The 14,704-nt window shown below is 42.2% G+C and overlaps 1 protein-coding gene across 1 annotated transcript in view; it reads right to left on the bottom strand.

Moving 5' to 3' along the window:
• ZNF704 (zinc finger protein 704) overlaps positions 1–14,704 on the bottom strand; it is a 93,005-nt gene that overhangs the window by 20,489 nt on the left and 57,812 nt on the right. The window contains exon 3 of the mRNA XM_050892676.1: positions 3,355–3,458. Coding sequence (XP_050748633.1) covers positions 3,355–3,458 — 104 coding nt within the window. The remainder of the gene's footprint in view (positions 1–3,354; positions 3,459–14,704) is intronic.

Below are 14,704 nucleotides of genomic sequence, written 5' to 3'. Positions count from 1 at the left end.
TCAAAGTAACACGTTACTCTACAACACGGTGGGAGTAACAGCACTGCTTTCGCAGTCTGAGGCATGGCTTGAGCCATGCTTCACATGCTGAGGTCCTAGGGTGCTAGACATTGGCATGCACTCTTCCCAATCCCTAAAGGGCTTTTGGCAGCAGAGGGGTATGTAGGTCATCAGCTCAGCAAAGGTATGGCCCGAGGGTGTCCAGTGGTGCAACCACGGGCGGCTCTGCCTGAAGCTTCAGGTTCTCACAGGGCTCGGGCACATGTGCAGGCGCGGTTCAGGTGCAGTTTCTTCCTAACTCAGGCATTGGCAGCTTTTCCCAATGACACTGTAGGTGCCTGAGTATTGTGCAATACCCGACTTTGGAGTTGGCAAGCAAATAACATCTTATCTGTTTGTGAAACGTTATTTAAGTGTGAGACAGAAGTCTTTTCAAGCCAGTGCCTGCCTTTAAAAGTTCTGCAGAAGTCACTCCTTCATTCCTTCTCAATTTCTTACAGATAAATTTAACTAATGACATCAGGAAGAAAATAATGTCTACCACCTGCTACCAAAAGCTTAACCCAAAACCAATGGATTTTTATTTTTTTTCTCCTAATTCAGTTGGTTTTGGATGAAACCCTTAATCATTAACATCAGCTGCTCACAAAACAGAATGCAGTGCTCCATCATGTAAGCACATGCATAAAAATACCCCCTTGCATAGGCAGCAGCCAAGCCCCCACGCTTACTGATCAGGGCCACAGAGCAATAAATAGGATCAACCCTCCCTCCCCCCAAATTCCTCTTTGGAAAAGGACATGTACATTTCCGGTAGCTAATAAGTTAACATATGAAAATGTCGTGGTTTTGTTCATGATTACAGCCTTCATATGACTATAATGGAGGTGGTTTTTATTTCTTTTAAGTATTTGTACTTGAGTCTTGTGCCAAAGCCAAGAAGTACATCTGGTATCAACTTGTGACCTTAGTATAGCTTAAAATTTCCATTTCTTCAGAAAAACAAAGGAAACGGCACTCTTTCAACTACTATTTTCTGACACATTTATGGTGGTACTTTGTATTCTCAGGGTTACAGCTTCTCCTCACCTTGCTGAGAAAAGAGATGTAAATCAAGAACATTTTTAAAGTAGTATGGAAAAGACTGAATGAGGTTGACAACAGGAAAAAAACAAACACTGGTTCTCATTAATACTAACAAATCTGTCAATGTAAAGAAGTTTAAAGTATAAATAAATGCAACTTACTCTTATTTTGGGGCTCTTTTCACATTGCTGGAGTTGCGTGAAAGAGAACCAGACCAAATATTACTCAGCTGCAGGGAAACAAGGGCCAAACTCTGATCCAGTTTACATGGGTGATCATCCCCAGTAATTCCAGCACAGATCAGACTTTAATATTAATGCTAATGTTATTTTTTTACTTCTAGGCAAAATTCCATTTGTTTAAACAAATGTTCCTTTAATTACACTGCTACTTACTGCCCTTTGTTGGAAAAGGATGTAGAAAGAATTAATCATTAGTACATTTGTAGCTCGTATTACTAAGATCAGAGCCTAGCCTTGCAACACGAAATGAGCTTTAAATTATCAGATCTTTATACTTTTATTTAAGCCTTTAGCAAGTCTTCAGTCAGGCAAAACTAACATATTCAGGGAGAAGGTGCCCAACAACAGCTTCAAAATCTTGTCTGTGACTACTGAAACCACGTGAATTACGTTTTCAGGCTAGTGTTCCCAGATTTCAGGAAAGAAGCAGACAAGCTATGTGAAGAAATATCAAAGAGCACTCAGACTGCATGAAGAAGTATCAAAGGCAGTTAACAGCTACCATTTACCTATTAGCAATTCAAAAGGGCTTGTTTGGAAGATCTTTCCAATCGAGGGCTGCTAGCTAATGTGCACTGCTGTTCCTGGCAAGTGTCATCTGCTCAAACTGTCTAAGGTGGTAGATACTGCCTTGCCCCACACCAGAGCAGCTCCCCGTGACCAGGGATGCAACGTGGGACATGTGCATGCCTCAGTCACTCCAAATCCCTGCCTCGCACATCAGCACAGATCCATCTTTATCTGTGGTCTCGGCTGTGAGCTGAGCAGCTGGAGAGCAGGTATGTTTTTACCCTTCCACTGGCCTTCCCTGGGGGCTGGCAACCTCCAGTCCTGAGGCAGGACAGTCACTGGGGATGTCACTGCACGAGGTTTCCCAGGGCTCCTCAGAGCAGTGGTACTCCATAAATACTTCTGGTTTTCAACACTGGAAAGCGCACAAACAGCAGCCATGGGTGTTCATGGCTAGAATTCCAGCTAAATGGATAAAACTTACACTTTCTGGAAACAAATGAAAAAACCACACTATTTGTTCAAAAGTTTTTGAAGCTGGGACATTTGGTACGAATTCCTTTTGAGAACATCATTCAGTGGATCGCCCCTGCTTCCATGAAGAAATGCAAAGACTACTTCCCTATTAATTCGCATCTGTAAGTATTCCTCAAAGTCCTCCAATTATTTACAGCAGGAGGGCATCTAGTGTCTATTTAACAGTTACAAGTGAGTAAGAAAAGCTAGTCATACAAACAATGCTGAGACATCCTAACAAGGGTGTCCTAATTTAAATTATTCCTTAAAATACTTTTAAAAATTTCTTGTAACTCCAGTCAAGCTTGCATAGATCAATTATATTTCATTAGCAATCTCACTATTACCACTAACTTTTTAGATTTATTTTTATTTGTGTGTCTTCTGCTATATCGTGAATGGAATAGTCTTTTAAGGGATGATGGATTTGATGGCAGACCATCAGAGAGTTACAAAGGGCACAGGAATTGAGGGTCTAATCCTGCATCAGCAGAAACAGACCTGTCGCCGTGCAGATCGCTAGTACACGGCCTCTCAGCCAAGGGCTATGATCTGGACGTGCTTTGCCTCATCGTAGTGTTGAGTAAAATCTGATCTGATTTCCGTGGGGTGGGGACAAGAACAACCGCTGTCACGTTTACTGCATACGTGCAAATGCAAATAAGCTGTTTGGAAAATCAGAGTTTCAGTGAGGTCAGGAGACCTTCCGCAGCGCTCATCTCCCATTTATGAAATAGGGCATCTCCCATTTCATAAACTGGAGCCGCTCTACAGTTACGGAAAAGGCTTCTTCTCATTTCTGCCAATACTGCACCAAAGACTTTGACTAGGTCGAAGCAAAGCTCAGTATGATCCCCAGCATGCACGGGTCACTGCCAGAAGACAGCCGCTCACCCTTTGTCCTCCACCACAGCCACAAGTCCTGGAAACAAGCCCCCACGTACCCGGCCCTGGCACCCCTCCCTGCAGCCCCTGCCCAGGCACTGCTCTGAAGGCTTACCGTTGGGTCGGACAGGAGGGCTGCGGACCAAGGGGCTGGTGGATAAACTGGTGAGTACCATGGCTGCTGTTACTTTATCCATGTCCAGTTCTTCTGAAGATTTTCTGAAACACAGTGAATGGGAGGCAGGAAACACATCAGTAAATATTTAACTTTTTTTTAGGGTTTGTTTTTTTTTTTTTTAATACCAGCCCAAACCCTAAGCCAGCACAGTAACGAAAGCAAGCCGCCGAGCAGAGTTCTCAAAGCTTTTGTCTTCTGGCAAGCTGAGCATATCAAGTGGCTACTTTAAGCAAACCAGGTCAGTTTAAATATGGAAAGCAGCGGGAAAAGAGAATACATCTTCGTACAAAATTGTGAGGATTATTGTGACCCTCCATAAATTTGACTCTGTTCCTTTTTTTTTTCTTTCAGAATTTCAGCTATTCATATCCTTAGAGCTAAGTGTGCACTTAAGTTTTTTTTTTTCTTGGATGAAGACACAGAGATGCAAAACCAGGTAAGACTACTAGTAACATTAATAACACACACTACTCTCTGTAGGTTGAGGAAGAACTATGAACTGGAGCTAAGGGACCTGATTTTTTCTTTGTTGCTTCTGCTTAACTCTATTAACCTTCCTATACTCTCTCCGAAAGACTGATCCTAAATTTTTCCTGGTCAGATTATAAACCAATTATTTAAAATAATTAGCAAACTGGCAGAAAACCAGTTTGGGGCGGGGGGGGGGGGGGGAGAAGGAGAAGATTTTTTTGCAGGTGTGATGGGCACCTGAGCCAGCAGGATGGTGCAGCGGGAAGAGAGGTACCTGTCGCTGCCTTAGCTCGGTCTTCCTGGGAACCAGCCCTAAGTGAAAGGAGAGGGCATGGGGAAGGGGTAGTAAGGGAGAAGAGGGCAGCCAGCTTTCCAGGGTAGGGAGGAGAGGATTTGGAGAACAATGGATGCTGCCAGAAACCAGGCTTCAGTGATCCATTGCTCAAGGAGTCATGGTTTTTTTAGACAATGCAGGATTTTGTCTGTAAAAATGTATATACTATCACTTTTTTTCTCCCCAAAAGTAACTCTCTTCCTGACAATGTACAATTTCTGAAGAGTGAACGTACCAAAATGAAACTACTAAACCCACTAGGCTTAGCAGACTTTTGCTTTCCATCTTTGTGGGACAGTGGAATCACAGCAGACAGCTGCTTGTAAATGTTTGCTTTCAAACATACGACTGATCATCCAAGACCATCTTCTCATTTACTAGAGATCAAGTTAAATTTGTTCTTACAGAAGGACACTTTTCCCCCCTCTCTTCTGCATTGTGGAGTTTCTAGAATTTCCTCTATGCCTTGCCAGGAGCTCTATTTAACCAATCAGACTGAGTCTTTATTTAAAGCCCAATATAAGAAGTGTTCAGCTATCTGATGTTTTCCATCAACTGTTGATCAGTAAGTCACCAAGATGAAGAGGACATGCTGGTTGCAGTCCCCTTTCTAGAATCCCATTTCACCCATCAGGTGGAAGGCTCATTAACTGGAAACTACGCTACAGTCAAAGCCTCTTGATATTTTAGTGAGCAAACCTTGAACTTGTCCATGAAACAGTTCACAGCTGCTTTCTGGCTGATGCAAGGACCCACGCAGATGCTGATGAACACCCTCCCATGCCTCACAACAGCTTAGCTCTCATGACTGTCTTTTGCAACGCATCAGTGTCTGGAACTGAAACGCTAATGATGGTTCCTGCTGCGTTCTGATTATATCCATAGAAACCCTCCTTTCCTTCAGCCAAGGCTTTTGCAAAGAGCACAGCAGCCATATGGTCATCACTGAGTACTGGAAAGGTCTTGGATATCTGCTATAATCAGCTAATACCTGAATCCGTCACCCATCAGGTCCTCTCGCCTGCAGAGGAGTATTTCACTCAGAATGCCAAGTTCCTCTGGGCTCAGAAGACCTTTCCTCAGGGATGACATTTTCTGGAGACCAACCCTGCCAGATGATTTTCCAATTACCTAATATCCCAGTATGAAAATCTACTCTCCGAGAAGGATTCAGCTGCTCTGTAGTCCACTCCTGCAAGACTACACTGACTGTCCCTACTCCTTTATCCAGCTGTGGATGAACCACTAATATTTGCACTTCTGCAACATATCAGGACAGAATGACCACAGGTTCCTGATACCCTGGAGAAGCTGATCCCTAGTGTTTGCAATCAGCCTTCCAACAAGGCTCTTCTGTGTGTGTGGCAACAGGACTAACATGCTCCCATCCCGGCCTCTGCAGAATTGCAAAATCACACTACAGCAGTTGCTCCAAGCGTTTGCCAAGTTGGTGTCAAGATGTCAGAGTCTAGACCCAGAGCTAATCCCAAAGTTCCTCCAAATAGTCTATAATTTTAACTTCTTTTAGCTCTTCTATATTGATGGGGTTTTTTCCCCTCTACAATGACTCAGATTGCTGCTCTGAAAAACTAATCTTTGCTCCAAATAATTTTGTCAATAATGCCCCAAAATTATCAGCATTGGCATCTGTGCCTAAGATGAAAGTTTTCACACGTAGGCAAAGGACAGGAACAGTCATGAGAATCCCTGCCATTTCTAGCCATGCTAAACCACACTCCTGCAATTACTGGAATGCTTTTTTCTACCTGATCCAATTTAACAGGTTTTGAATATGGAAAGCGCAAATAAATAAAACTTTGGACTTTTTCTCTGCCCATTTTGAATCACAGTCATTTTTACTACTTACCGCTCCTCAACTGCATCCAGCAAACAAGGAATGCTCCACTCATACTTCCCAGCCACAAGAATTTTAGCAGCTACAAGTGTTGGCTTATGTGACTCTGCTCCCAAACACATTTTTACAGTTTGGCTCATAAATGTAAACACACATATTTCATATATCACTCAGCCAGCACCGCTGCAGCAACAGCAGCCTTCGAGAGAGAGGCAAAGCATAAAACTGAAGACAGGAACCACTTAAGCCATCTGCATTTAGTCAGCATCACATGTGAGTCGATGCCTTAAGACTGTCCCGGTCTTTTCCAGCTTTCTCCACTGGGAAGTCGAACCTGCACACAGCTGTTCAACAGTATTTGCACTCAGATGGGAGAATAACTTGTTTGTTGCACATCAATTGTTCACAAACCATTTATTCCACCATTGCTAAGGTGATCTTCTGCAGACTGAAGTTATGATCCCTGATGTTGCTTATAGTGTTACTAGGTGTAATGAAATCTAAATCAGTTGTAAGATCATCTACTACATCAGCTATGAAGATCTATTCTTTCCTCCAATCCCACATTCCAGTCTCCAAATGCTGTCTCCCAGCTTCTGGACAGATATATTTGTGTCAGCCCAGTCTGCATTTGAGACCAAGGAGTTTTGGATCCTTCATTTCCAAGTCTTCGTAAATCCAAACACACACCACCAGCTGAATTATAGTGAACCAGCTGAGACATAAGCAGCAGAAGTTAGAGGACTTTGGGGACAGATCTTTAACCACCACCCCATGTCTCTTGGCTTCATGTCTCCCTGCTTCCTCAGCAGGGAGAATGGTTTCACTTGATCCCTGAAATACCCTAACCTAGCCAGCCTGGTATTTAAAATTGTACTTTTCTTTAATAGCCAAGCTCAAACTAAACTTAGTTACTACCCTCATTCTTGCTCAATCCTTTCCTTGGTTTTGCTCATGAATTTACCGCTTTTTTGATAATCATTTAACAGTGTTAAGAAACTATCACATCTTCCTCAGTCAGAGCTCTCTGTTAGGAAAGGCTGGGTTTAAGCTCCAAAAGATGAGCAAAAGAGGGTCCAAGACAAGTCCAAGGCTACGCAAGTGTCCCAAACAGCTCGCCTGTACCATAGCCAGGTCAAAAGATGACACAACATAGAATCATAGAATCATTTAGGTTGGAAAAGAACTTTAAAATCATCAAGTCCAACTGTTAACCTAACATTGCCAAGTCCTCCACTAAACCATGTCCCTAAGCGCTACATCTACACATCTTTCAAATACCTCCAGGGATGGTGACTCAACCACTTCCCTGGGCAGCCTGTTCCAATGCTTGACAACCCTTTCAGTGAAGAAATTTCTCCTAATATCCAATCTAAACCTCCCCGGCGCAACTTGAGGCTGTTTCCTCTTGTCCTATTACTTGTTACTTGGGAAAAGAGATCAACACCCACCTCGCTACAACCTCCTTTCAGGTAGTTGTAGAGAGTGATAAGGTCTCCCCTCAGCCTCCTGTTCTCCAGACTAAAAAACCCCAGTTCCTGTCCCCTTTCCTCAGCCAGCAGCTGACTCCCCCCAGGACCTGTGTTTCTTTATGGGACTGAATGCACGATTTCAGCTCTTCGTGCAATTCTTCCCTACTAGCAATTTTATGGCAAGGGGACATCTTCCTGACCTCCCTTCGTGAAAGGTGCACAGGTCTTCTTCTGACCACTGTCACCTTCGCACTCCCTACTGTTATTCCCATCTAGACACACCTATACCACACCTCTGTTTTTTCTTCTATCAGCCACACCATCGTCTATGGTTGGAACTTTTTTTTTAAAACTTTCTCTCAAAAAATCCTTAGAAATACACATTTTATTCTAGTTTTGAAGTTTAGCCTATTCTTTATTATTTGCCTGGTTGTCATGGTTTAACCCCAGCCAGCAGCTAAGCACCAGGCAGCCGCTCCTTCACTCCCCCCCCGGCTCCCAGTGGAATGGGAAGGAGAATCAGGAAAGAAGGTAAAACTCATGGGTTGAGATAAGAATGGTTTAATAACTAAAGTAAAATATAATACTAACAATAATAATAATGAAGTATAACAATAATAATAATTGTAATGAAAAGGAATGTAACAAAAAAAAGAAGAGGGAGAAAAAAAGAAAAAGCCAGTGATGCACAATGCAATTGCTCACCACCCGCTGACCGATGCTCAGCCAGTCCCTGAGCAGCGATCCGCCCCTCCTGGGCAACTCCCCCCCGTTCATATACTGGGCATGACATTCTATTGTATGGAATACCCCTTCGGCTAGTTCGGGTCAGCTGTCCTGGCTGTGTCCCCTCCCAGCTTCTTGCACACCTGCTTGCTGGCAGAGCATGGGAAACTGAAAAACCCTTAACTTTGGATAAGCGCTACTTAGCAACAACTAAAACATCAGCGTGTTATCAACATTATTCTCACCGTAAATCCAAAACACAGCACTGTACCAGCTTCTAAGAAGAAAATTAACTCTGTCCCAGTCAAAACCAGGACACTGGTTTAGATCAAAAAGCCTGCAGTTTTTCCTCTTGGAAAGACTGCATCTTAGGTCAATACTTTACCCAAGCATATTTTAAGGGTCCTGGAAAATATTAGAGCAAAGAAACTAGCAGTGGTAGCAGGTGATTTTGATAAAATTGACCTTATTTAAAAGGACAACTTAAGTTCATTTTAAGCAAAGGAAAAATAAAAAACAGACAGAAATTTATTTTCCCTGCCCACAATCCCAAAGCTTTCAGTTAATTCCCTGACCTGCAACCTCTAACTCCAGCGCAGCACTGCTCAAAGCAATGATGCACAGGTTTACCATACGGGCAGTGCCTTCCTATGCTCTGGAGCTGCCCCGGCACAGCGTGAGTACAGACCAGGCAGCGTTTCTTCACCAAGGCTCTACTCCCATCGAGAAAGTGAGAGGGGGGAGCGGGGACACCAGTATCCTGCATTCAACAGGACCAGGCTGCAAGGGGGTAGAAACTCCAGCACCAGTAGATGAGCTCATGGAGAAGGGAAGGGGAAGGATATTTCCAATTACTTCAAGTGCAGGCCGGCTACAGGATTTGATGGTCACAGATCCAGCCGCCTTCTCCAGAACCACATCCCCCTGCTGTTCCAGCACCGTTGAGCTTGTCTTTCCTTGTCCTACTTTCTACGCAATAACCACCTGAAGCCCTAAACATTCAGATTTACTAAAAGGCTTACATTTTTCTTTGTTTTGGCAGAGATATGTGCTTACCTATTTCTTACTGCTATCCTCACTAGAGGGACACAGTAAAAATAAAATAAAAGTTTTAACTAGGATTGATCAAGAACAGGGGAAGTCAAGCACAAAAATGCTAATATGCTATGTTAGCTGGCTACTGACCTCCACCCAAAAACCAGCTTATGACAGTGGTTCACAAAACACCTTGATCTTTTGTTAAGAAAGTACCATATAAATATGCATGCATTAATATGCTCCAAAATGACAGTATATTGAAATTGCTCTCTCCCTCCCATACTTGTAAATGCTCACAGAGAGGCCTCTGAAGACTTACTTTGATCACCTGATTATAAGCACGTCACACTGATGCTGTCATACTGAGCACTGTATCAATACTGATAGATAAACATGTTGTTAGAGGCTTTTTTACACCAAAAATATGATTCATCATATAATGAATCGTTATAATCAGTGCACTAGTAATAACAGAAGTACTTCTGAAACAAGGAAAAATCCTAAATTATATTCTACAGATAAAATAAAAAGATTTTAGGTTTCTTCAATTCATCATTAATGGCAAAGGCATCTTCCTAACAAGGAACCAGCAAGGAAAGCCATGCATGTGGCTGTGACTCCAGGTATCTAAAGTAACTACAAACACTCTTCTGTCTTGAGCAAAAATCTAAAATGCTGTGCAGAAAATTATTATTAATCCATAAAATACCTTACATCTACAATAATATTTGGTTACCATCTAACAACTCAAAATACTGACAGTACAGATAAATAAACGATCTTGCTTTTTGCTGTTATGTTTGGTTGTTGCTTATGAAGATTAAAAATTAACCCACTTGCCAAAGACAAAAGCAAAAATTATAGAGAGAATGATCCATATAAACAGTCCAAGGTCCTCAGCACTCTTTGGTAAAAGCTGTAACTTTTCACAATAAAGCAAAAGCCAAAGGGAAATATTTTCAAAGATTATATTAAATCAGTACAGTACTATAACAATACATCTGAAAACATAAGGGAGCATTACTATTTACACAACTAAAGAGAACTGGTGTTTGATATCTGAAGCAGAGATACAATAATACGATCCACTAATTAGAAGCTAGGGATTTCTGCCTTTGCTCATCGTGGCCAAACATAAAATTAACCTTTTCCACACTAACTTTGTGACATTTGCAGACTAGTTCACATACAGAATAACTGGCCTTTCTTTGTCTGTCTCTGCTGTCCTTGTTATAGACAGGCAATTTTTTTGGATACTGACAGCTACTAGAAATTAATTACAATCAAAATCTTTATTATACAAATATAGGAACTTTTCTTCTAAAAAACACATATACCTGAACTTCTCAAGGAAAAAAGAAAAATGAATTAAAGGCCACCTCAAAGATCTCCACCTCCCCCTGGCCAAGCTCATAGATTTTGCAATTCAATCATTCAAAGGACCTTTGGAAGTCTGGCTGGTGTGTTAGAGCCCAAGATGAGTTGATAGAGTCATCAGTAATGCAGATACTGACTTTCTATCTGGACCATAATGGTTTAAAGACAATAAAAAGGCTCTGCAAATCAGTCATATCAGATGGGAGACATTCACAGAGTGGTTCTCAGCATCCTGGAGTAGAAAATACGTTTAACAGAAGAACTGAAGAGAAAGCAGTGTGTAATGCAGGCGTGTTTCTCAGTCTTTTATTTTTCCTCGTGTCAGACAATGCATCACTGTTCCCCTGCTCCGCAAAAAGAGGACTCTGTAAAAACAGGCATTTCTCTGGCCGTTATTGTTAAAAGCACTAAAACTTGATAGAAAATAATCTATTTGTTTTTACAACTGCTTTATAGATTTAGATAACCAAGAAAACGTGATATTTGCTTCCAAAGGCTGGCTGACTTACTCTCCCATACACAGGGTTCTCACTTGTCTCTCCCTCTGCCGTCCCTGCCTCCTCCTCAAGCCCCTGGACAGCAGATGGCTTCCCAAGCCAGGCATGCCCCCAGGAGCACCTAGAGCACCCTTTCCCCGTGCCCCTCTCCTCCCTACGGGGGTACAACCCAGTGATGCCACCCTGGCTGCTCTGTAGGCTACCACCACACCAGACCTCTTTGGGGAGTGCTGGCAGAGCTGCACCAGCAACAAAAAGGATGTGAAATTACTGCAATTCCTGTTGTCTGGTGCAAACACATCCCACGGACATGCTCTGCTGCCACCATCCCCTCTGCAGCCCAGCGGCAGGAATAGCTGCTTTGCCCTCTAAGGCTCCCAAGAAAAGTTTGCTTAAGGCAAAGCCTGCAAAACAGATGGAAAATGCCTTTTTCACAGAAGCCTCTTTATCACCACTTCTTAAGCAACTCGTCTGCCTTCCTTAAAGGCAACTGAAATTTCAAACCTATCCAAATGGCAACAGGACTGAACTCTAGGTCTCACTCTCTGATTTACAAAATACAGGACACAGTGTGCTGGGGGTGGGGAGGGAGAAGATGGGTAGGAAAACACTGCTCTCATTATTGGCCAGTGATAACATCTACAGTTTTTAAATGCTCTGCATAAATGGGAACAGTTAAGCAAGCCAAATTCAACACTGGGAGATAAGCTGCAGTTTACAGGAACAATTTATTCTATGTATTGAAAAAGTTGATCCAATGAATAATTTTTACTTTTCAAACAGCTGTCCTCACGTCTGGGCTTCAGCCATGTTCTACGGCAGGGAGCACTGCAATCTAGTTACATTATTCAGGAGACAAATATTACCTTTTATCTGGTTTCGTTTAGTTACTTTTCTCATTGTTCTGTTGTTCTCACACTACCAGACATGGAGAGCAGAAGCTCTAAGCTCATCATTGCTTTATTTGCTATGACGTCTCCTCCTATAAATTTTCTTTTTGACGTGAACATACACAGTAACTTCACTGTTTCTTTACATCAAGCTCTTCCTATGTTTATCAAGCCACAGTTCAGGATACACCCCATTGCCGTTAGAAGAAAAGGTAACAGGAGTTTCTGAATGATAATGTCTCGGGTCAGCCAGAGACCTGGCCACTGTTTGATATAATTTATAGCAACCCACAGTTGCTCCAAATTAAACATGAAAAATATAAAACAAAGCCCCCGAGGCTATTCCAGTGGCAAGAAACTGCCTTCACCAACTCTATGCCACAACGATTCAGGAGACAAGCTGATGTTCTGACTGATTGGCAATGTGTTGAAGAGCTAAAGAAGGACTGGGTCCTTCTGTTTTAGGAAAGACCATGCTAGATTACAGACTGAAATAGATACCAGCACATTAAAAATACATTCTGCAGTAAGTAAAACCATATTGCACACACTCTTCACTGTATAATCCTTTTCCACTGTATAATCTCATTTCAGGTGACATGTAGTTTACCATTAGGTCTTTCAGATTTTTCAGGTAGGTTGTTTTTCTTTTTTAATCTCTCAATTACAGATGAGAGGTTTCTGTTGTTTGGTTAGCACCTGAAATTCGTACTTGACATTATGAACTGCGAAGTACCACCACCAGAAGATCTCCAGGCCTAACCAACACAAAGTATCTCAACAAGGGCACCTGGTCTTGAAACAAATAGGGCACAAAGCCATCTATTCTCTGAACCATCTCTTATAAAGATTAAATATATTTAAGCTAAACACCAATCTCTCTTCTTGCCTTTAAAACAATTGTTCAACCCTTTCAAAGATCCTTAACAACTTAATTTCTTCCACAGGAACCAAATACAACCTCATGGATGGCCATCTTCTCATCCCATGATTTAAACATTTCCTGTATGGATATGAACTGAAGGTATTTCAAAAATGATGGATACAAAAACAGACACTACAAAACAACTAAAATCTGCCAGACCATTTGAGGAGACGCATGTGCAGTAAGGAAATGCCTCTGAAGCCTCTGGGCAGAGTAGGACCTACTGGGCACGAGCCAAAGGTGACTGACACTGCACAGCCACGCCAAAGCATCACCGGGGCTGCCAGCTTCCTGCGGCTGAACAAGCCGTCTGCACGGTCGGCGTGTGGAAAGGTCAGGGCTTCCTAAAAGCACCAACCCCTGCGTGTATGCTGTATAGCGTGCACACGTGACTGTCCCAGAGATCCCGGGCAGGAATAACCACAAAAGAATGTTTAGGTATCTATGTAAAGCAGAATGATCTCAACAAGAAAATGAGAAAGTCTGGACCATCTAGACTATCTATTCTAGATGGCAGCCAGCGTTCACTGATGTCAGACACTAGAGTGTGTTACTATACATATTTCTTCATTATTCAACACTAACTACTGCACTGAAGATGCTCCTCCTCAACAATCTCACTGATGATGACTTTAAAATAATCTCCCGTGGAAGGCCCCTCTCTAGTCCGTAAACAATTAAAATTGTTTCCATATTTCCCAGCTCAGGATGTTCTCTTAGGGTACAATTTTCTAACTGATAAATGTTTGCAATGAACAGCGTTGGCAGATGAGTCATTATTTTCTTTCATTCGTGTTAGGATTATTTGTTAAGCAACCTGCATCCCAAGTTATGAGAATTAAAAATCACAAAACTAGACCTAGACTTGTGCTTTCAAAACATACCATGGGCACGTGTCACAGTGTGAAAAGTGACGTTTTATGCACAAATCTGGCGACATTGCACTTGGGAATGATCATGCTTGCTGGAACACGATGAAGCGAAAATATTTGCCATGGTAGGGAAAACAGTACTATGCACCACTACTTTGCATTACACTGCATTAAAGACCATCAAGCAAGCTGCCATAGCTCACTTATACTATGCAACATTATTGTATCTATATCAGACCTTCAGATCTATCTTAAACTAAATAAGCATTTTATTTTGGACCCCTTCGCCACCAATTAATGTAGATTTATTCATTTATAAACAGTCCTAGCATTTAAAAAACAGCAGCAAACAAGTGGTGATCTGTGACAACTATGGGTACACAACGGATTCTCTTTAAAGCCACTGGGAAGTCATGCAAGCCCTCCAGAAATTTCGGAGCTCTGATTTTTCACCCTTGATCCCCTTCTTTGAGGGAAGGGAAAGCACTCCCCTTTTATGGAGAGATGGTAATGAAAAAAAAAATCATTGTTTTTGTATGTTGATTATATTTTTAAAATACACGCAACAGTCCTGGTGGAACGAATTGACCTGAAGTCGGAATCTGACCCTGTAACTGAGATGACTGCAACACGGTAATATCAAATCATCAAAAAATACAGGTTGCACAGTCAAGCAAGTGGGGGGATAACACACTATTTGAGAGCAGGGGAAAACTTATATTTAATAGTCTGCAAGTGGCAATATATAAAACACCTTCCAAGTGGCAAAGGACCCAGAAAAAGCCGGGGGCAGCAATTACCACCTATGGTCCTATCGGGACGGTGGGAGA

The sequence above is a fragment of the Gymnogyps californianus genome, chromosome 2 (genome assembly GCF_018139145.2).
Source record: "Gymnogyps californianus isolate 813 chromosome 2, ASM1813914v2, whole genome shotgun sequence".
Lineage (NCBI taxonomy): Eukaryota > Metazoa > Chordata > Aves > Accipitriformes > Cathartidae > Gymnogyps > Gymnogyps californianus.
This window is presented reverse-complemented; position numbering and strand designations above follow the sequence as displayed.